The 21,581-nt window shown below is 45.8% G+C and overlaps 1 protein-coding gene and 2 non-coding genes across 3 annotated transcripts; all 3 read left to right on the forward strand.

The window, feature by feature from the left end:
* The first annotated feature begins 5,011 nt into the window (after positions 1-5,011).
* Positions 5,012-16,785, forward strand: LOC132292400 (NADH-ubiquinone oxidoreductase chain 2-like). Its single transcript, XM_059790355.1, has one exon. It carries the CDS (start codon positions 14,252-14,254, stop codon positions 14,894-14,896), a length of 645 nt encoding a protein of 214 aa, XP_059646338.1. The 5' UTR covers positions 5,012-14,251; the 3' UTR covers positions 14,897-16,785.
* TRNAN-GUU (transfer RNA asparagine (anticodon GUU)) lies at positions 10,914-10,985 on the forward strand. The gene has a single exon. It is a non-coding gene; the product is annotated as a tRNA-Asn (tRNA).
* On the forward strand, positions 11,420-11,502 carry TRNAY-GUA (transfer RNA tyrosine (anticodon GUA)). The gene has a single exon. It is a non-coding gene; the product is annotated as a tRNA-Tyr (tRNA).
* Positions 16,786-21,581: the final 4,796 nt, after the last annotated feature.

Genomic DNA, 21,581 nt, shown 5'->3' on the forward strand with positions numbered 1-21,581 from the left:
ACCGAAGACACGAAGAAGACTGCCCATAGCTTCTTTGTTATGAAGAAAATGTTGATTCTCCTATGGCCCGTTTTGATTCCAATCCCTGTGTCAGACATTGGTCTTTGTGGTGGTTCGAACAAGGTATTAAGCCAACTAACAAATCTCCTAAGATACCGACTCCTTCGTCCCGATCCGCTCTTTCTCTTTGACTTGCCATTCACCACACATTGATCTGGTTAATGATGATGGGATTCTCCCCCTATATTTGGCTTAATAACGTGCTATTAAAGGCAAGGAAATGTCCAAAAAGGAATCGTTTATGGGGAACAAACAAAAGCACAATTCCATACTAGAGAAATAATGAATATTGGGAGGACACCCTTTAAACCGGGGTCCAGAGATAGGAATCTCGGCAAACCTTTGGCCATGCGCTAAGTACGCATGGGGTCGTCGCTCTTGTACCAATGAACCTCTTTAAGGGCTTGACGGGACGAACGAGGGGGACAGAAGCAGAGGAGACTTCGTCGTGGAGCAAGAGCTGCTTATTCGACCTTCTTCACTTCCTGGAAAAAGAGAGAGATATCGAACTTTGCCTCGAGCAGTCCTATGAATGAAGTACTGTACTGGGTTACCGACCTTTTAGCACTTCCTCTAATAGATCCAAAAAGTGTTTACCCGCCCCTTTACCCGGATTGGATCAATTGCTTGACCTTTGCCGACCCTATTTCGCTCTTGACTTGCCATGATCTCATCCGTTGAAAGGTGGAATGTGGATGAGATGCTTATCTACGCGTTTAGTTCCTAGCACGAGTGAAAGTCCAAATATACCTCTTTTTTCGTTGCTTGCATGAGCTAGCTAAAAGTGAGATTTCTATCTCTTACTAGTTCTTCTCTGCTGAAGAGGAAAGAAGCAGACCTGGCTCGAAGGGCGAAAAGGAGGCTTGGCTTTAGAACAGTGGATCGGCGAGTCATTCTGACGGGAAGGGGGGCTCGCAAAGAAGCAGGATTAATCGCCGGACAACGGTATGATGAACCCGAAGGTTAGGCAAGGGGGCGAAAACCCCCCAGCTGAGTCAGCTGACAGAGCGGAAAGAAAGAGGGATGAAACATCTGACTGATCTTTTATCATGCACTTCCTTTGAACCTGAAGTTTGATCTCCTATATATGTGAAATGAGTCAACCCCATTTTCGCTAATAGGAGGCTGTTCCACTGTGAAAACTTCATGCTCATATAGGTGTCAAATGAGTGAAAATTCTTACATAAATAGCAAAACTACCTCATGGCTTCGGACGTTGAGGGACCGTGGCGGTCTATCTCACTGACAAGCTGTGTACTTCGACTGAAGCCCTTTTCTGCTTTTCTCAACTGAGTTCTCTTTCTTTATTTCTTGTTGTACAATAGTTGTTCAATCTCTCAGCTGCTGCTGATGCGAATAGAAGAGTCTTTTCTGCCCGTGTTTTCGTCTTCAGAAGTTGGGATGTCACAGAAATACCAGAAGTTCGTCAGGGTGAGGCAATGCATGGAAATCTCGGGGCACAAGCAGCGCTGGACAGCCCCATTGCTCGTATTATTGCTTCACGAGAGAACCCATAATTGATCCACATCCGTATTCCACTAATAGCATATATATAGTAGTCCCTTTCTTCAACCCCCAACTGGCGGACGAAATCCGACTATTGACTTGACCCCCTTCCTGGCGGCTTCGGCTGCCAAAGCAGTAACCAAGATCAGGTGGGTCCGCTATTCAAGCAGTTGGTTATGCCTTTGTAAGACTCTCACTGGATGGACGTGTATGCAAGTGACTTGGATACCGCACTCCCAGATGCAGCAATATCTGCTCTGCAATGCCTGCCGGTTCATGCTCGGAGGGGGATGCCGTTTCTCATTTCCTACTTGAAGCAGACCGAAAAGCTTCTATTCTCAAAGGCATGAGAGAGGGTACGGACCTTCCCGATACTCACTTTTGACTCAAAAACTCAACAAAGCTTGTACAACACATAGGCATAGGACGCTCCTCCGGTTTTAGAGCGCGCCCTTCTATTACCCCAAATTAGTCACTCAATCGAATGAACCTTTGGCTACAGCAAGCACTTCAGGTTGCCTGTCGACAGCCACGACTTGTCTGAAAGGATTGAAGAATAGAATTTTCCGTCTATAGCATCAGTAAAGCACTTCCTCTTTTGATTCTTGATTGGTGAAACCACTTATCCCCGAAGTAGGAACTAGAGCTGCAGGCTCTTTTCGGCCTTCTTCTTTGGTTATAGTGGTACGGGCGGCTTTTTGGGCTTCCCATTAACCGGGATGTCTGTCTGATTGGTCAAATCATGACATCCCGCAGACGCAGTTGAAACGCTCTTCTTGGAACTTAGCCTTTACACGCAGGAGAGAAATTAACCATAATTTTACTTTTTGCATTGTATATAGATATTTCTATATATCTCCCTTCTATATTAGTGCAAATCTCATTGAAATTGGATCCTTCTTTTTCACTTCACAGCGACTTCGCTAAACAACTCGACTTTCACATTTGTTTGAGCTCATGTGTGAGTAGAGAAAAGAGCATTCAACCTGATCTTTATCCTCCATTTCCATTTTTCTTTCTTCTTGTAGCCGTGTTCTCTCTTGGGGCCAACAACTCTTGATCTTTCATAACAGGCCTCTTTCCTCACTAGGAAGAGGTCATTCTTTCTTCAACGGACTACTCTTTCAATCGATGCTTTGCTTGCTTGGCCTACCCTCGAGTGGCTTGGTACGCGCTTGTTAGACTAGAGAGGGCTAACCTTACGTAAATCCTCATTGTCTCTACCTGTGGAGGGAGATCAAGCTTTCAACGAAAGAAGACCAAGCCTCTGGCTTTCGCTCCCTATATAGATATAGGCGGCTTTTGAAAGAAATTGAGCTGAACCAAGCGGACAGTTGTTCCAAGAGCTAGAGCCAGTAATGCTATGCCCAGAATATCTCATCTTTTCCGCTTTAGTGACGGGTTGACGCTCGGCCATCCCTGCGGACGAATAGATAGCGAATTAGCGGACTTTGGTGATTCATCTCCTAATTCCGTCTTCGACAATTGGTTAGCGATCAGACAGGTGCATTCCTTCTTTTTGTGAAAACGATTCCAATATTGGTGGGTCGCGTGAGAAGGTTCGATTAAGGACTAACTAGATCCCAAAGAAGAATATTATGACCCATCTATAGAGCTTATGCCATCTCAACAAGCAGAACTGCACAATTCATTGAGAGGGCTCTCCAAGAGTTCAAGTCAGGATAGGATCTTAGCCCGCCATTTACCGACTCCCCAGCGAGTCCTTTCGGCTCTATTAGCTGGGAGCTCCATGGGTTTACTGATGGATGTGATGTCGAGGAACTTTGTAAGGAAGGTTCGGAACGGTCTGAACTGAATAAGCGAAGGTCCTCAGGTGCTCGTCTTCATAAGGCAAGGGGTTTTAAGCGCTGAACTTCTGAACGGAAAGCCGCAACGATGGATTAAGAGAATGAGATTGAATTTCAACGATATATCTACGGTTCAAATCCTGCCTGAAAAAACCTACTTGTGATTGGTTGACTTCGCTCGAAACCCGCCCGATCCACTCTAACGATCAGTTATCTTAGTCGGAACTAGCGGCCAGTAGTGCCATGCCCTAAGTACCCTTGAACGACTATTCCGTAAGAGAAATAGAAAAGGAGTTCTTTCCAGGATCTTCCCTGCCTTAGTGCCGAGAGAAGGGAGCCGGAGTCTATGAAAGAGTCCCTGTTAACACAACACCGTACGGTTACAAAAAGGAAGACCTCCTCAATGCACCTTGTAGATAGCTGGAAACAACTTTCTAGCCCTATCTAAGGGGGGTTGCCCCAAAAGATTGATTTCCTGCGGTTTGTGACTAAGGAACCCCTGCCATAGCTGCAATGTTTTCTTGATGGGGTTGTTCGAGAAGATAGAAGGAGAACTACTACGAATCACCCGTATAGGTAGAGGAAAGCCAAGCTTCCCTACTCTAAATCATAGTTTGATCCTGGCTCGGAAGGAACGATAGCCAGCTCTAGGATGCTTCATGCCCATGGCTTACTTCAGCGCCGCCGTAGCTCCTTTGAACATTGGCTCGAGGCAGTTGGCAGTTAACAAAGTCTCAATAGAAAAACCGACCTCTCGGATCAAAAGACAGAGCTAGCAGGTTGAATTTGCTGTTCAGAGGAAAAGGGAGAAACTGAACCCAGTGTCATCATTACTTTCGGAATCAATCCCACCGTTGAAGCTCAGCTTTGCTCGGATCAGGATTTCACGCTAACCAAAAAGCGAAATACCAATTCTGAAACTTTCAACTATCAGCCAACCAAGGAGTTGATCCGCTCGAACTTCTGCTCGAAGATTCTGACCTCGGCCTCAGGCTTCTGCTTCATTCAAGTAAGGACAAGTCCACAACGTACTGCGGGGCGATTCTAATCTTATGCAGCTGGAAGGCAGGCTGTTGAAGTTGTTCCGTTGCACTAAACTAACCTGTAATTCGGAGATCATCTGACTACTGGAAAGAGGAGAGAGAGTCAAAACTAGGGCTAACAGAGGAGTTTTCACTTGCATTTATTGAATGGATTCGAATTCTCTCTATCTAAAGAAATACGTCACAGCGGGTTAGCTGCCTTTACGTAGTCCATAGAAAGGAAGATCTCAATCTCCGATTTCCAACACGCTCTCTCCTCATCATTCTCAAATCAACCATTCCGCTATCAAGTTTACTTGAGTTCCATCAGCTTGTTGTTGAAGAATCTCCTATTACAAGCTTTCCAACCCTAAACCTATAGTTGTCACTCTCTCTTCGATCGAGAAGCGCCCTGACTCAAACATGGCTTCTATCTTAGAACACCACCAGGGGCATGAGCTTGGGCTCAATATGAGATCACACTTTTTGAAGTTTTCGCGGAGTCATATTAATGAAAATGGGGTTGAGGCCAAAAACACGGGGTTTTTAGCCCAACTTCCAACTCCCTCCCTCCCAGCGAACAGATGAAAGAGGATTTCGAAGTAAAATTCATATATATAATTATAAGTATAGCCCAAGAGCTCTGTAGGTTAACGAGTAGTGAGTCAGAATAGTGGATCTGCTGAAACGATGTAATCTACCTACTGGCATGGAAACTGCAACCTAAGCTCCTAACGTCAGAATTTCGTATTGAATTGACTATGTTGATGAGCTCTTAGTATCAACACCCCTACCATGTCAAATTGTCTACCCCATACCATAAGTCCGTGTTGACACAGAGGATCCCACATTAGTCTTTGAGACAGTGTTTAGCGTTGTGGTCTTCACGCTTACAATACAAAGATACTCAGATATTGGCATCAAGCATTCCTACATCTGTCGCAGTAGCAGTTGCTGAAGACATGCTTGCCGATTCCAACCAAACCAAATATGCTTTTTGACTCCATGGTTATAGGCGCAAGATTGGACCACCTATACACTATAATGAAAAACAAGACTTTGTCGATGGTGCCCTTACGAACCAGTCGCCCTAAGTCTTTTAAATTTCCGAGCCTCACCCTTCATTCACTAAAGCCTAACTCTCATACATAGGAGCGAGCGGGTAGAGTATACCGCATCGGGTATCGTATCGGGTAGAGCAGCGGTCAACGTCGGCTCAAGGCCAAGCATACAATTAGATAAGGGACCATTTCTCGAAATCATAGAACTTCTCTCTCAGATCACTACCTCAACCAGCCGGGTTAGCGACTTCAACAAAATAGAAACCTTCCCCAACTTCCCGGTCCTTACAATCATTCGAAGAAGGCAAGGTGCCTGTCGATTATGCTGTCAACGCAAAAGGCTAAGACGAGTATTCAAAAGACTATTCTATGTTAGAATATGCTGAAAAGCTTGTTGAAGATCTACGCTAATGAGCAGCAACCCGTGTGAAACAAGGGGTCTGGCTTTCATCACTTAAAAAAAACTCTTTGTCCTAGTACAAAGCCTCTTCACTCGCTGTACCGCCACGCCTTTCGGCCTTACTCGTCACGAGGTGCTTTTTTTTTGAAAGCCTTACCGTATTGCTAAATATTGATTTCGCTAGATACAAGTAGAATCAATTAATGTTTTGAGACTATGATTCCACTCGTAGCTACCGTTATGGGAGTGGATTTTAGTGATGAAGTTGTGCACCTATTGATATTTGATCGTAGCGCACCTTTATGAAATAGAGAGATTGTTGGTGTGTAGGGTACTATCAAACAAGAGAGATTGTTGGTGTGTAGGGTACTATCAAACAAGAGAGAACAATTCTGACGGACATTTTATGCAATTATTTCCTCATCTTTGATTTCATTATTGATATGCGCTTGCTTGTTCTGCTTCTACGGAGGAGCTTGTGTTCGAAATTCCTTAGAGAAACCTGCCTTAAAGCATCCCTTTCTTTCTTTGTAGTGACATCCACATATGCGGGAAAGGCTCCGGTCAAAGAATGACTAGCGAAAGGTGAGTTCCTCCCTATTTGAAGTGAAGAAAAGTTCCACTTACTACAGAATTAGAAGGTCGAGTCAGAGAGCTCGTCCTTTAATGGAGGGCATGATCACAGGAGGACAGGCTAGCTAACATAGAAAGAGGTTTGATACGTCCTTAACTTAGAAGAAGTAAAGCCAAATGATTTTTCAGCAAGAAAAGAAACTCAAAAGTGTCTGCTCAGCGATCGCTTTAATGGTTCGTTCCATCAAGTGGCTCAGACCGAAGCCTTGGTTCTGATCCTGTGGTAATTTACGCGGGATATCCTTGCACAACATTGTGAATCATCTATTTGTTCATTCTCGTATAGCTGTCAAATCTAAAAGAAATGGAGGCAGAACCTTACCAAACACTTTCTTTCATCTCAATATAGAACGTGTGCAGTGAGGGATCTTTCCTCTCTAACATACTTCAACAAGGCTGGGTTGCGAACTGGTCCTGCTTGACCTAGCATTTCGTTCTTTTGTGCTCGATCTATCTCTGAATTGAGGAATTCCGCTTTATTTTATTTTCTTTTTTTCTTTTTCTTGTAATCGAAAACGTCTTCTCTATTTGATGGTGGGAATTGCTGCCCAGTTGACCACTGATCTCCCCCCGGTCCTCCTAGTATTAACTCCTTTTCGTTGGTTGCACGACCCATTCAAGGAACAACACTGGCTTCCCTTCTCGACCCGTAGTCCCGCTCCCTATCCCCTTCCACTATGCATCATTCTGTCCTTCCCTCTTTGTATGATCTTCTTGTTTATGGAATTGTTGAATTTGTTGGAGATTATTATGGATTTTGTGATCTTTTTGAAAGTTGGTTTTCGTCCTATCCGTTGCTCTACCTAATGGAACTTGGACTTCCTTTCATAGTACGGATGCTATAGGCTGACATTTATCCTTCACTTAATGCTGAAGTTTGATTGATTATGATTGATCAGAATTCGAAATCTTGTAAAGCCGAGTCGCTGTTATTAACAATGTAATAATCAGAGTTTCAGGCACTCTGACTGCCATTTCTTCATACCCCCATCCCGAGATAGTACTCCCGCGACAAACGACTTACAGCGAAATGTTGACTAGGCAGTTCAGGATGAAGTGACTTGGGGGTGATACGACCCATTATATAAACTTTTTTACAAAATGATTCCCGCGGAATCGCTTTATAGGCCCCCTACTATCAAGATCTACAGCATAATCTGAATCTTCAACCAACCTGGCAGTTACCTTACCCTGCATGTCCGGATCAGCTGGCGTCTGGGCCCTCACAGGATTTGTCCTCCTTATGGACGTGCTCAAACTCGTCATCTTCTTGCATCTTTGGCTTGTTCAAATACTTATTTTATTGGGCAAATTACAAGATCAGGTGGGTCTGCTATTAAAGCTGGTGGCCAAGTATAACTTGCTAAGGTCAATTTCCTTCACTTCAATCGGGCGTTCCTGTGTTGGCGCTTCCACTCTCCATGGAAAAATTCCTTAGATAAGGGGGGAGAAAGCTCCCTTTTCAATCGGTCTTGAAGGCATAGAGACAGAAGATCTCAGGTAAAGCACTAGCTCGGCTAGAAGAGTGGAGGTACAGAGAGGTTGTCTAATGGTTTTTGATCGTTCTTGCCCCTTTTCTTCATGAAATAGAGGCAGCTCTTCACTTCTTTGATCAGGTTCCAATAGAGGAAAACCTATGATTGAGGCATAGATAGGTAATCTATCAAAAAGGGGAGCGAAAGTGGCTTAAAGGTCACGAGAAGCGCCATTGAACCTCATTTCGATAGAGCGTCGGGAATAGAGATCTGAGGATTGAGAGGCGGGAAATGTCATATGTGGAAGACCAACAGCCAGATCACAAGAAGAACACTATATATGGAATTACCCAGACAAGGGGTTGACTCAGCGATCCTCCAACACTTCTAGGTACCTTGTCAGGCGAGGAATAATATCTTATATTAATATGGATTTCCCTTTTTGAAGGTTCAGTTTGAGAAATAGTTAGGCCTGTCCCTGCGTGAATCAGAAAGCGACCCTAGAGTAGAGCCGTCAACTTCCTTGGATAGCTCGCGGGAGGATCCGCTCGAGATCATTTTTGACTTGTAGCACGAATCAACAATATGACATAAACTCCAGCTATACTACGTGAATCGGCTCATCCGCGATGAGATCTTCCCCGGCTCGGAAGTCTAGTTGATTGATCAATTTACCATGCCACCAGTGAGTGGTGGCTAAAGCTTACCCGATATGACAATGACAAGTGAATCGAGCGATGCGCTCCAAGTCAGGGCTTCATCTTCCCCCAAGTTTATGATTTTGATTCTCGCGCAGGGAGAGGGGATTCGCCAATAGAAGGTCACGCAAAAGGATCTAACCGAGAATCCTTTTCTTTATTACTATACCTAAGAACTGGAGGAAGTAGGTCTGCAACTCTAGTAGAAGGGGGGAGTCCAACCCCGGCTCGGGCGGAAGATCTACAAGAAGGAAGGAAGCATTCGCTTTAGCCATTCATAATGGCTAAAGGGTAACTTGGAGTCTAGTCGCTACAGAAGCAAGGTAAAGCACTTTCCAGACTGAAGTCAAACCAGTAGGAGTGCCATGATCCAATACTTCGTCTCTACCACTCGAGTCCTTAGCTGTCTTCTTTGAAATTGTAAGAAAATGGGGCTTACGTTTTTAAGCTGCATTGCACTTTAGCATAAACAATGGATCTGCTGGGCTGGATGAGAGCAACCTTCCCTGGAAAGGAATAGTGAAAAGCCATGTCACTTGGAACGGAACTGGTTGCTTACTGGACTTTTAGTAAGACCACTTTGGTAAGCCAAATTCTCTTCTATTATATAGGCATGGTTGCTTACAAGACAATAGCTAGCTTCTATATGTTCTTCGCCTGAACATAACATATAGAAGAAGCAACCTTCTATCTGGCCTCTGTACCAGTATTGGAGTGGCTTGCTACTTTCAATCAGAAAAGGAAGATTGAGCAAGGCAAAGGAGAAAGAAGCTGTCCCCTCTTCTCTGCCGCCGGCCGCATATGTAGAAAAAGAGGGAGCGGGGAAGGAAGAACAGCCGTTTGACTTTGATGAGGTGGTGGGTTTGGTGGCTAGGTAACATAATGGAAATGTATCGGACTGCAAATCCTGGAATGACGGTTCGACCCCGTCCTTGGCCTCGAGGAGTGGTGAGCAGCATGGAACTTGAATCAATCAAATGGCATAGCATAGTATTATGGGGCTTTCCTTTGTTAGAAATCCACAGACAACATTCTGGAACTTCCAAACCAAAGAAATGCAATATGAGAAGGAGCTTTTTACGTGACGCTTCAATAGAATGAATTCGGTAAGGGTAGAGCCCTATGGTCGATCGAGGGTCCTGTGCCACTTGAACTCCAATCTATCTGACCTTCAATCCATCTTTGTCCAGCCAAGCCAGCTCATAACAAAATGTTAGACCAATCAATCTCAGGGCTGACACAACCGAATTGGTTGAGGAAAAGGAAACCCCTGCGACCAAGCACTCCCGCCCCCAAACGCGGAGACCGAACAACCGCCAGGGGTTTTGTCTAGGGCACGTCTGAAGAGGAGGCAAGCGCCCTCTAAGTTGACCACCCCACCCACTACTGGACTATGAGGGGAGCAGGCGAACGGGAACCGACCGAGAAAAAACCCGAACCGCTTGACTGACCCCTGAATACTCTATTATTAGGGTGGGGGATGGATGGAACCAATCAGAAGTGCAAAATAGCGCAAGCGAAGCCGGGAAAGGGACCGCAGCGCAACGACTAGGGCTCGTGTCGGAGGAGTTTTGAGCGTGAGCTACCATTCATGCAGCGGCAAGGCCCCGCAACTCTCGAATCACTGTAGCAAAGCCTCCCTTTACTCAACGGATAGCCTTTATGAATCTTTCAATAAACAAAAAATGATCAAGGGGGAGAAAGTCGTTCTGATTGCCATGAATGCTGCCCTCGAGGACGTGTACAAGAAGGTCTTTGCCGATTCCTATCAACATGGTGCACCTCTTAGTAGAGGAGTGTGAAACCGCCGTGGAGACTTTGACCGAATGAATAGGGATCAATTGATAGACATTTTGATTGAGGAAGAGAATCCAAGATGAACTCTTTTTTCATTCGCTATGTGCTGACTTACTGCGTACTCTAGTGATCAATCGATGGACGGGGGAAAATAGCGTGAATGACGAAACCGGCCTAACCTAAAGTCAAGGGCTCTCCCTCCAACTCAAGCACGAAATTGGAGTCCAAAATAATCGAGAGGGGCACCACCGGGCGAGATCGAGACCAGACCCTTGTATAGGAAAGCCAAGCTTCCCTGCGCTTCTTCAAATATCCCAACAATAATAGAGATGGAGGGGCTTTTTCGGCTTGATCAGAATCGATTCTATAATGGAATAATAGAGTGACGAACTCATTTTTGTTTGGTCATAGGTTGGTCCAAAAAACGAGAGCCGGCTTCCTTAATGGAGTTCTTCCTCAGTAGCTCAGTGGTAGAGCGGTCGGCTGTTAACTGACGGGTCGTAGGTTCAAATCCTGCTTGGGGATCATTTCTAGTTCTCGCTTTTCTGATCTAGCGACCCTTGTCCTTGACTGTCTTTCTAAACTAGCAGAATCGTGGGACATCAAAAGCGGGAAGTTTCTTGTTGGTTTTGATTCTTCACTCTCGTATAGGTGTGAACTTGGTTCGTTCCATTCTTAGGGAGAAGAAGGATCGACCAAAGGGAGAGGAAGACTGACGGGAGTAGTATCTTCATTAGCCGGAAGGAATGAGTCTCCACTAGCGTCATTCGAAGAACGAACAAGAAAAAGAAAAGGCTTACTGTGTATAGATTACTGTGGTCCAATGGCTAAAGCTCTGCCAGCTTCTTGTAGACTAAGCTTTCTTCTCTCTTTAGGCTCCGAGTGGTTTTTGGGTGGGATGGTTTCATTTATCTTCACACTAGTGGCAACGAAGTTCTTGGTAATTAGCAAGGGGGAGGGGGAGAGTGGCCGAGCGGTCAAAAGCGACAGACTGTAAATCTGTTGAAGTTTTTCTACGTAGGTTCGAATCCTGCCTCTCCCACTTGTTTGTTGTAGACTTCGGAGAAGAGAAAGGAGGCATTCGTCAGCGTGGGAAGGCCAACCGAGCAAAGCTCTTTCCGTGCCGTGAAGTTCAATTGTATCTACTGTTAGTTAGAGAGGTTGGCGAAGTAGATCTATGGATTCCCCACCTATATCCAATCCCAACGAGAATAGAAGCGACTCGCTTCCGGCTGGCTTGGCTTGTAGTCGTAGTCTTTTATTCGCACGTGCCCGCCCAGAATGTCTCCTTGGTTCGGGACGAAGCCAAGCCGATACATAACATACGATAGGCGAAGGAAAGACCAGACCCCCATTTCATAGCGCCTGGGGAAGGCAAGTTTGATCGAGGATTGGAGAGGAGAGGTGGAAGAAAAGGCTCGGGATGGATTTCGGAGTCTTTGTGCGAGCCGTATGCGGTGAGAGTCGCACGTACGGTAACGAGGGGGGTTCGCGTCTATACGTGTAGTGTGGTGGTTGGGCCTACCCACCCTATTTGTTCTATGATCTATGGGTCTACTGGAGCTACCCACTTCGATCAATTAGCTAAGATTTTTACCGGATACGAAATCACTGGTGCTCAATCTAGTGGTATTTTGATGGGGATTCTATTTATCGCTGTAGGATCCCTATTCAAGATCACTGCAGTTCCTTTTCGGGCGGCTGTAGGACGGATGGCCACCTATAGGTGGTAGGGTAGGGTGGGTGGTACCGCTCTTCTTTCGGCCAATCTTCCTAACCGCGCGCGGGCTTAGAGCGCGTGAAACTCATCACTACCTCGTAAGGGCGTTGAGACCATAGCATGTTACACGAAAGCACCGCTTTCTCTGTAGTGTTGTCACACAGCTGCCCGCCTAGAAGAGCCACTCGCTCTGTAGTGTTGTCACACAAGAGAAGCACGCCGCCCGCCTGCTGGCCGGGCGAATCCAAGTTCTCTTCCGGTCAACTGTCCACCCAGTCAAATGCAAAAAACACAGTCGAATCACGCAACGCACGCTGCTGGTGTGCTTCCTGCTCGCGAGGAAAGAAAGAAGAGCGACAAGGTTCAGATTTGACTGTTTGCAGCATGGGAGCGGATTACCCAAAAAATCCCTGGGAACAATGAAAAAAAAGAGATCTCGGTAATGAAAACTATAGGGGGCTGTATTGGCGAGATCCAACGGTGAACAGCTGCCCAAAAGAAAAACCGCCTGGAAGTCCGAGGACCTTTAGTACTGTACTCTACCCCCGAACCAGCAGCCTTCGCGCCAAGCAAGACCGCCCTTGTCCCTTTCCTTTCTCGCCTCCTTCTTTGCTTTGTTCCAATAGAGTCTAAGGCAAAGCGTGAAGTGCTTCGTATGCCTACTTTACCTACTTGACGAAAGGGAACTTTGTTTCCGGGTTTATGGATTGACTTCAATCAGCCTCACGACATAAGAAAAAGGAGGGAGCTTTGCGGCGAACGCTTCCAAAGGCTACCCTCTCGAGTTTCTGGCTGTTTCCTAGATTTTAGTAGCCTTTCGTCGCCCCGAAAGAAGTAACTATCAAACAGCTCGCCCTACTGAACAAAGGTGCGCTCCGCCCGGCGACTCAGAAATGGGTTTGCGCTTTCATTTCAGTGATGAGGTCGCAAAGAGGGAAGTAGGGCTCCTATTGACTAAAGGTTGGTTCTTCGCTTTCCTTCACGAATGAAAGTCGCTATGAAGCCCCTACTACTGACTTTGTTTGATTCAAAAGGCGAACAGCCCCCCCAACTAGTCTACTGGGGTGGGGTGCTTGTGGTCAAAAGTCCGGTATTTGACGAAGATCTTTCTATCAATAAATAGGAATGAGTGTTCAATATAGGGTACGAAGGAGGCTGCTCTTTCTCTCTCCATTTTTTTTAGAGAGAGCAGATAGAACGATATAAAAAAGAATCGGGAGATTCTAAAGGATACATATAGACATCTAAAGGGGATGTCTATTCTATTCCTCTTTTTTTGTCATCCCGGTGCAGCTTTCCTTCTTTTGTATTGAACGCATGGCGTAGCTAGGACCCTTCCAATCACGTTTGAGCCTATGCTATGTTCAAACCCAACCCGGCCGGAAAGAATGCCCACCAAGTTCAGATAAGTCCATGCTTCCCCCAACCATTAAAGGAAAGGCCCAATCTATACAAGTGGGAGATGTGGCGGGGGAAGGAAAAAGCTTTTGGAGATCGAGATTGATTTTTCATCGAAAACGAAGAAGGCCGAGGATGGCCTACGGTGCCGTGTTATCTTGAAGGGAACACGCTTTTTCGACCGCGGTTGGTATGATTGCCGGGCCCTCTCCTCGTTCCGCCCGCTGGCCTATTGGGATAGCAGCCTTCGGGCTTTGCCTACCCTTTCGAATCCAGAATTCCAGCTCGGCCCGGGAAAGCGCTGGCAACAACAGAAAGGAAGGGGTCCATGTAGCTGCTGCCCCCGCCCCCCTCTTAGTCAATGGGGCAGCAGGTTCGGCATCTACTACAAAAGAGAGAATCCGCTGAAGAGTAGACGAAAGAACGAGAGCGGATCTTTTTTGGATATATAATCCAAGTCGAGAGTAGAGTTACGGGAACAGCCGTCTGATGGAAAACGACTTTCACGTTCGGTTCAGAGAGCACTTTTTTCGTTGAGAATTCCTCGTTCCTTTTCGTGTGAATTCCCCAGCGGCGAATTCGAAACTTGTGGGGCCCTATCTATTCCATCTCTCGAGCCCCGAAGAAAACCCCCCTCCCCTTTTCGGACTCCATCTCTCTTTTGACTCTATATATGTGGGCACCTGATATCTATGAGGGTTCACCCACCCCGGTTACAGCATTCCTTTCTATTGCGCCTAAAATCTCTATTTCTGCTAATATTTCACGTCTTTCTATTTATGGTTCCTATGGAGCTACATTGCAAGAAATCTTCTTTTTCTGCAGCATTGCTTCTATGATCTTAGGAGCACTGGCCGCCATGGCCCAAACGAAAGTCAAAAGACTTCTAGCTCATAGTTCCATTGGACATGTAGGTTATATTCGTACTGGTTTCTCTTGTGGAACCATAGAAGGAATCCAATCACTACTAATTGGTCTCTTTATTTATGCATCAATGACGATAGATGCATTCGCCATAGTTTCAGCATTACGGCAAACCCGTGTCAAATATATAGCGGATTTGGGCGCTCTAGCCAAAACGAATCCTATTTCGGCTATTACCTTCTCCATTACTATGTTCTCATACGCAGGAATACCCCCGTTAGCCGGCTTTTGTAGCAAATTCTATTTGTTCTTCGCCGCTTTGGGTTGTGGGGCTTACTTCCTAGCCCCAGTGGGAGTAGTGACTAGCGTTATAGGTCGTTGGGCGGCCGGAAGGTTGCCACGAGTAAGTCAGTTTGGGAGACCGAAGGCAGTTCTCCGTGCACCGGACACGTAGCTTACCGAATCAGTTGCGACACGGATTTCCATGCATGCTACGAAAGAGAGGGTTGAGTCTGATACATTAACCGTCTACTCAATATCCTTTGTACGAGTCCACAATCACTACACGAGATGAACCCTGGTTTGGTGAATTGAAGTTGGCCTTAGGTGTAATAGGACTCCCAGTTACTGCGCGCGATCGTATACTGAGGTGATCCCCGCCGGTTGTTGGAACGACGCGAGCCGGGCCTCGATTCAGAAAGATGAAGGGCCAAAAAGTTTAAATAGGGGGTTCGAAATTCCCCATCTCATTCGGGGCGGAAAACGAATCGACATCTCGATGTGATACAGCCTTTTCTATTTGAGTTGGGAAAGAACGGCGAAGTCCATCCGAACCGTCCAATGAAGAATAAGAGGAGAGCAAAGCTACAATGGCGCGCGAAGCGCATGCGGAACGGACACGGATCAAAAGACGTGTGGAGGAGAAGCAGCCGAGCTCATGGACTTTGCTTCCTGGGCCAAAAGCAGTGCAGTCTTTCTTGGCCAAATCAAGGACTTGGGGCTTTTTGCTACGCTACTTCACTATATAAATCCATCTATCCTATCCGATTTCGATTTTGATATCTAAAAAAGAATCGATTTCATTCAACCTTTGATTCAAAGAACTGCGCTTAGCCCCCCCGCTCATGAAAAGGCTCTGCTGCAATGGATGGCAGAGGGTCCGTAGTACCCGAAGCACTGGAGTGATCCAGTAGCCGGGAAGGGGCCTAGAAGTGCCTACACCACACTACACTTGGCTCTACACATTTGCAGAGCTAACCAACCCCCCTGTCCAGTGCCGGGCAGATTGGATCATTTTGATATAGAGGGGTATGGAGAAAGAAAATAGACTCGCATTTCTCATCGAACAAATACAGAAAAAGAATCATATTGAAAACACTCCTAACCCAACCCCTTCCTTCGTAGAGCCTTGTATTTACAGTGATCCGAACCTGCCCGGAGCGAGCCCCCCATAGAGGCAAGTGAAGTTGGTGAGCCGTATGATGGGCAACTATCTCCTGCGGTTCGGAGAGGACTCAGCTGTTAGTTAGTATAACCCCTTGGTTTCGGGGTGGACCCTTTTCACTCTATTTTATTATATACGCTTAGCAAAAAGAATGTTTTTTGATACACCTAGGACATGGATTCTATATGAACCAATGGATCGTGAAAAGTCGTTACTACTAGCAATGACTTCCTCTTTCATTACTTCATTCTTTTCATATCCCTCTCCGTTGTTCTCAGTTACTCATCAAATGGCACTCAGTTCATATCTTTAAGTTCGATCATTGACACAAGGTTCAAAGAAAGGGTGGGATCTACTATGGGACTCTCTAACGGAGATCAAAATACTCACATGTCATACCCTAGCGCTCGAAACTCCAGAATAGCGCTGAGGATCTACTCGTCGGGGCAAAGTTCAGGTTGATAAAGCAGTGAGGCGGCTCTAAGAAGGCAAGTCCCTTCCACTTTGGCTTGTGAATTGCAGAAGTGAGGGGCTGTCCGCTTCTTGAGATTCTTCGGCTATTATTGGTTAGAGATCACACAAGAACCTGAGATTTCTCTTCTCGTTTTTGGTGAGAATGAAAATGGGTGGCAAATGATCTGAACAGGAGTTTCACCGACCACACAAATCTCATAGAAGAGAAAACTTCCACTTTCTAGGCATATCTAGATCACAAGTGGAATCCGTGAATATCGAAATGGAAGGTTAGCTATACCGCATCCCGGCCAGAACCTGACCCTGTATTTGCGAAGAAATAGGACAGGTTCTCCGAAATGAAAGAAAAGAAGAAAGATTTTTTGATTGATGAGAACGTGTTCATTCATTTTGACTTCCATGTGTTGCCCTTCTCTATGAGGTAGGGAATTTTGAACTAAAGAAAGTCTCCGACTGGCGTTCAGGTACCCCTCATAACTGTTCTGGCTGACGATCTGGAACAGCTTAGCCGCTAGTTGAACCGAAGACACGAAGAAGACTGCCCATAGCTTCTTTGTTATGAAGAAAATGTTGATTCTCCTATGGCCCGTTTTGATTCCAATCCCTGTGTCAGACATTGGTCTTTGTGGTGGTTCGAACAAGGTATTAAGCCAACTAACAAATCTCCTAAGATACCGACTCCTTCGTCCCGATCCGCTCTTTCTCTTTGACTTGCCATTCACCACACATTGATCTGGTTAATGATGATGGGATTCTCCCCCTATATTTGGCTTAATAACGTGCTATTAAAGGCAAGGAAATGTCCAAAAAGGAATCGTTTATGGGGAACAAACAAAAGCACAATTCCATACTAGAGAAATAATGAATATTGGGAGGACACCCTTTAAACCGGGGTCCAGAGATAGGAATCTCGGCAAACCTTTGGCCATGCGCTAAGTACGCATGGGGTCGTCGCTCTTGTACCAATGAACCTCTTTAAGGGCTTGACGGGACGAACGAGGGGGACAGAAGCAGAGGAGACTTCGTCGTGGAGCAAGAGCTGCTTATTCGACCTTCTTCACTTCCTGGAAAAAGAGAGAGATATCGAACTTTGCCTCGAGCAGTCCTATGAATGAAGTACTGTACTGGGTTACCGACCTTTTAGCACTTCCTCTAATAGATCCAAAAAGTGTTTACCCGCCCCTTTACCCGGATTGGATCAATTGCTTGACCTTTGCCGACCCTATTTCGCTCTTGACTTGCCATGATCTCATCCGTTGAAAGGTGGAATGTGGATGAGATGCTTATCTACGCGTTTAGTTCCTAGCACGAGTGAAAGTCCAAATATACCTCTTTTTTCGTTGCTTGCATGAGCTAGCTAAAAGTGAGATTTCTATCTCTTACTAGTTCTTCTCTGCTGAAGAGGAAAGAAGCAGACCTGGCTCGAAGGGCGAAAAGGAGGCTTGGCTTTAGAACAGTGGATCGGCGAGTCATTCTGACGGGAAGGGGGGCTCGCAAAGAAGCAGGATTAATCGCCGGACAACGGTATGATGAACCCGAAGGTTAGGCAAGGGGGCGAAAACCCCCCAGCTGAGTCAGCTGACAGAGCGGAAAGAAAGAGGGATGAAACATCTGACTGATCTTTTATCATGCACTTCCTTTGAACCTGAAGTTTGATCTCCTATATATGTGAAATGAGTCAACCCCATTTTCGCTAATAGGAGGCTGTTCCACTGTGAAAACTTCATGCTCATATAGGTGTCAAATGAGTGAAAATTCTTACATAAATAGCAAAACTACCTCATGGCTTCGGACGTTGAGGGACCGTGGCGGTCTATCTCACTGACAAGCTGTGTACTTCGACTGAAGCCCTTTTCTGCTTTTCTCAACTGAGTTCTCTTTCTTTATTTCTTGTTGTACAATAGTTGTTCAATCTCTCAGCTGCTGCTGATGCGAATAGAAGAGTCTTTTCTGCCCGTGTTTTCGTCTTCAGAAGTTGGGATGTCACAGAAATACCAGAAGTTCGTCAGGGTGAGGCAATGCATGGAAATCTCGGGGCACAAGCAGCGCTGGACAGCCCCATTGCTCGTATTATTGCTTCACGAGAGAACCCATAATTGATCCACATCCGTATTCCACTAATAGCATATATATAGTAGTCCCTTTCTTCAACCCCCAACTGGCGGACGAAATCCGACTATTGACTTGACCCCCTTCCTGGCGGCTTCGGCTGCCAAAGCAGTAACCAAGATCAGGTGGGTCCGCTATTCAAGCAGTTGGTTATGCCTTTGTAAGACTCTCACTGGATGGACGTGTATGCAAGTGACTTGGATACCGCACTCCCAGATGCAGCAATATCTGCTCTGCAATGCCTGCCGGTTCATGCTCGGAGGGGGATGCCGTTTCTCATTTCCTACTTGAAGCAGACCGAAAAGCTTCTATTCTCAAAGGCATGAGAGAGGGTACGGACCTTCCCGATACTCACTTTTGACTCAAAAACTCAACAAAGCTTGTACAACACATAGGCATAGGACGCTCCTCCGGTTTTAGAGCGCGCCCTTCTATTACCCCAAATTAGTCACTCAATCGAATGAACCTTTGGCTACAGCAAGCACTTCAGGTTGCCTGTCGACAGCCACGACTTGTCTGAAAGGATTGAAGAATAGAATTTTCCGTCTATAGCATCAGTAAAGCACTTCCTCTTTTGATTCTTGATTGGTGAAACCACTTATCCCCGAAGTAGGAACTAGAGCTGCAGGCTCTTTTCGGCCTTCTTCTTTGGTTATAGTGGTACGGGCGGCTTTTTGGGCTTCCCATTAACCGGGATGTCTGTCTGATTGGTCAAATCATGACATCCCGCAGACGCAGTTGAAACGCTCTTCTTGGAACTTAGCCTTTACACGCAGGAGAGAAATTAACCATAATTTTACTTTTTGCATTGTATATAGATATTTCTATATATCTCCCTTCTATATTAGTGCAAATCTCATTGAAATTGGATCCTTCTTTTTCACTTCACAGCGACTTCGCTAAACAACTCGACTTTCACATTTGTTTGAGCTCATGTGTGAGTAGAGAAAAGAGCATTCAACCTGATCTTTATCCTCCATTTCCATTTTTCTTTCTTCTTGTAGCCGTGTTCTCTCTTGGGGCCAACAACTCTTGATCTTTCATAACAGGCCTCTTTCCTCACTAGGAAGAGGTCATTCTTTCTTCAACGGACTACTCTTTCAATCGATGCTTTGCTTGCTTGGCCTACCCTCGAGTGGCTTGGTACGCGCTTGTTAGACTAGAGAGGGCTAACCTTACGTAAATCCTCATTGTCTCTACCTGTGGAGGGAGATCAAGCTTTCAACGAAAGAAGACCAAGCCTCTGGCTTTCGCTCCCTATATAGATATAGGCGGCTTTTGAAAGAAATTGAGCTGAACCAAGCGGACAGTTGTTCCAAGAGCTAGAGCCAGTAATGCTATGCCCAGAATATCTCATCTTTTCCGCTTTAGTGACGGGTTGACGCTCGGCCATCCCTGCGGACGAATAGATAGCGAATTAGCGGACTTTGGTGATTCATCTCCTAATTCCGTCTTCGACAATTGGTTAGCGATCAGACAGGTGCATTCCTTCTTTTTGTGAAAACGATTCCAATATTGGTGGGTCGCGTGAGAAGGTTCGATTAAGGACTAACTAGATCCCAAAGAAGAATATTATGACCCATCTATAGAGCTTATGCCATCTCAACAAGCAGAACTGCACAATTCATTGAGAGGGCTCTCCAAGAGTTCAAGTCAGGATAGGATCTTAGCCCGCCATTTACCGACTCCCCAGCGAGTCCTTTCGGCTCTATTAGCTGGGAGCTCCATGGGTTTACTGATGGATGTGATGTCGAGGAACTTTGTAAGGAAGGTTCGGAACGGTCTGAACTGAATAAGCGAAGGTCCTCAGGTGCTCGTCTTCATAAGGCAAGGGGTTTTAAGCGCTGAACTTCTGAACGGAAAGCCGCAACGATGGATTAAGAGAATGAGATTGAATTTCAACGATATATCTACGGTTCAAATCCTGCCTGAAAAAACCTACTTGTGATTGGTTGACTTCGCTCGAAACCCGCCCGATCCACTCTAACGATCAGTTATCTTAGTCGGAACTAGCGGCCAGTAGTGCCATGCCCTAAGTACCCTTGAACGACTATTCCGTAAGAGAAATAGAAAAGGAGTTCTTTCCAGGATCTTCCCTGCCTTAGTGCCGAGAGAAGGGAGCCGGAGTCTATGAAAGAGTCCCTGTTAACACAACACCGTACGGTTACAAAAAGGAAGACCTCCTCAATGCACCTTGTAGATAGCTGGAAACAACTTTCTAGCCCTATCTAAGGGGGGTTGCCCCAAAAGATTGATTTCCTGCGGTTTGTGACTAAGGAACCCCTGCCATAGCTGCAATGTTTTCTTGATGGGGTTGTTCGAGAAGATAGAAGGAGAACTACTACGAATCACCCGTATAGGTAGAGGAAAGCCAAGCTTCCCTACTCTAAATCATAGTTTGATCCTGGCTCGGAAGGAACGATAGCCAGCTCTAGGATGCTTCATGCCCATGGCTTACTTCAGCGCCGCCGTAGCTCCTTTGAACATTGGCTCGAGGCAGTTGGCAGTTAACAAAGTCTCAATAGAAAAACCGACCTCTCGGATCAAAAGACAGAGCTAGCAGGTTGAATTTGCTGTTCAGAGGAAAAGGGAGAAACTGAACCCAGTGTCATCATTACTTTCGGAATCAATCCCACCGTTGAAGCTCAGCTTTGCTCGGATCAGGATTTCACGCTAACCAAAAAGCGAAATACCAATTCTGAAACTTTCAACTATCAGCCAACCAAGGAGTTGATCCGCTCGAACTTCTGCTCGAAGATTCTGACCTCGGCCTCAGGCTTCTGCTTCATTCAAGTAAGGACAAGTCCACAACGTACTGCGGGGCGATTCTAATCTTATGCAGCTGGAAGGCAGGCTGTTGAAGTTGTTCCGTTGCACTAAACTAACCTGTAATTCGGAGATCATCTGACTACTGGAAAGAGGAGAGAGAGTCAAAACTAGGGCTAACAGAGGAGTTTTCACTTGCATTTATTGAATGGATTCGAATTCTCTCTATCTAAAGAAATACGTCACAGCGGGTTAGCTGCCTTTACGTAGTCCATAGAAAGGAAGATCTCAATCTCCGATTTCCAACACGCTCTCTCCTCATCATTCTCAAATCAACCATTCCGCT

This window comes from Cornus florida, unplaced genomic scaffold, assembly GCF_030987335.1.
Source record: "Cornus florida cultivar Cherokee Brave unplaced genomic scaffold, ASM3098733v1 CherokeeBrave_3.0.0_Hap2_scaffold_67, whole genome shotgun sequence".
Taxonomy (NCBI): domain Eukaryota; kingdom Viridiplantae; phylum Streptophyta; class Magnoliopsida; order Cornales; family Cornaceae; genus Cornus; species Cornus florida.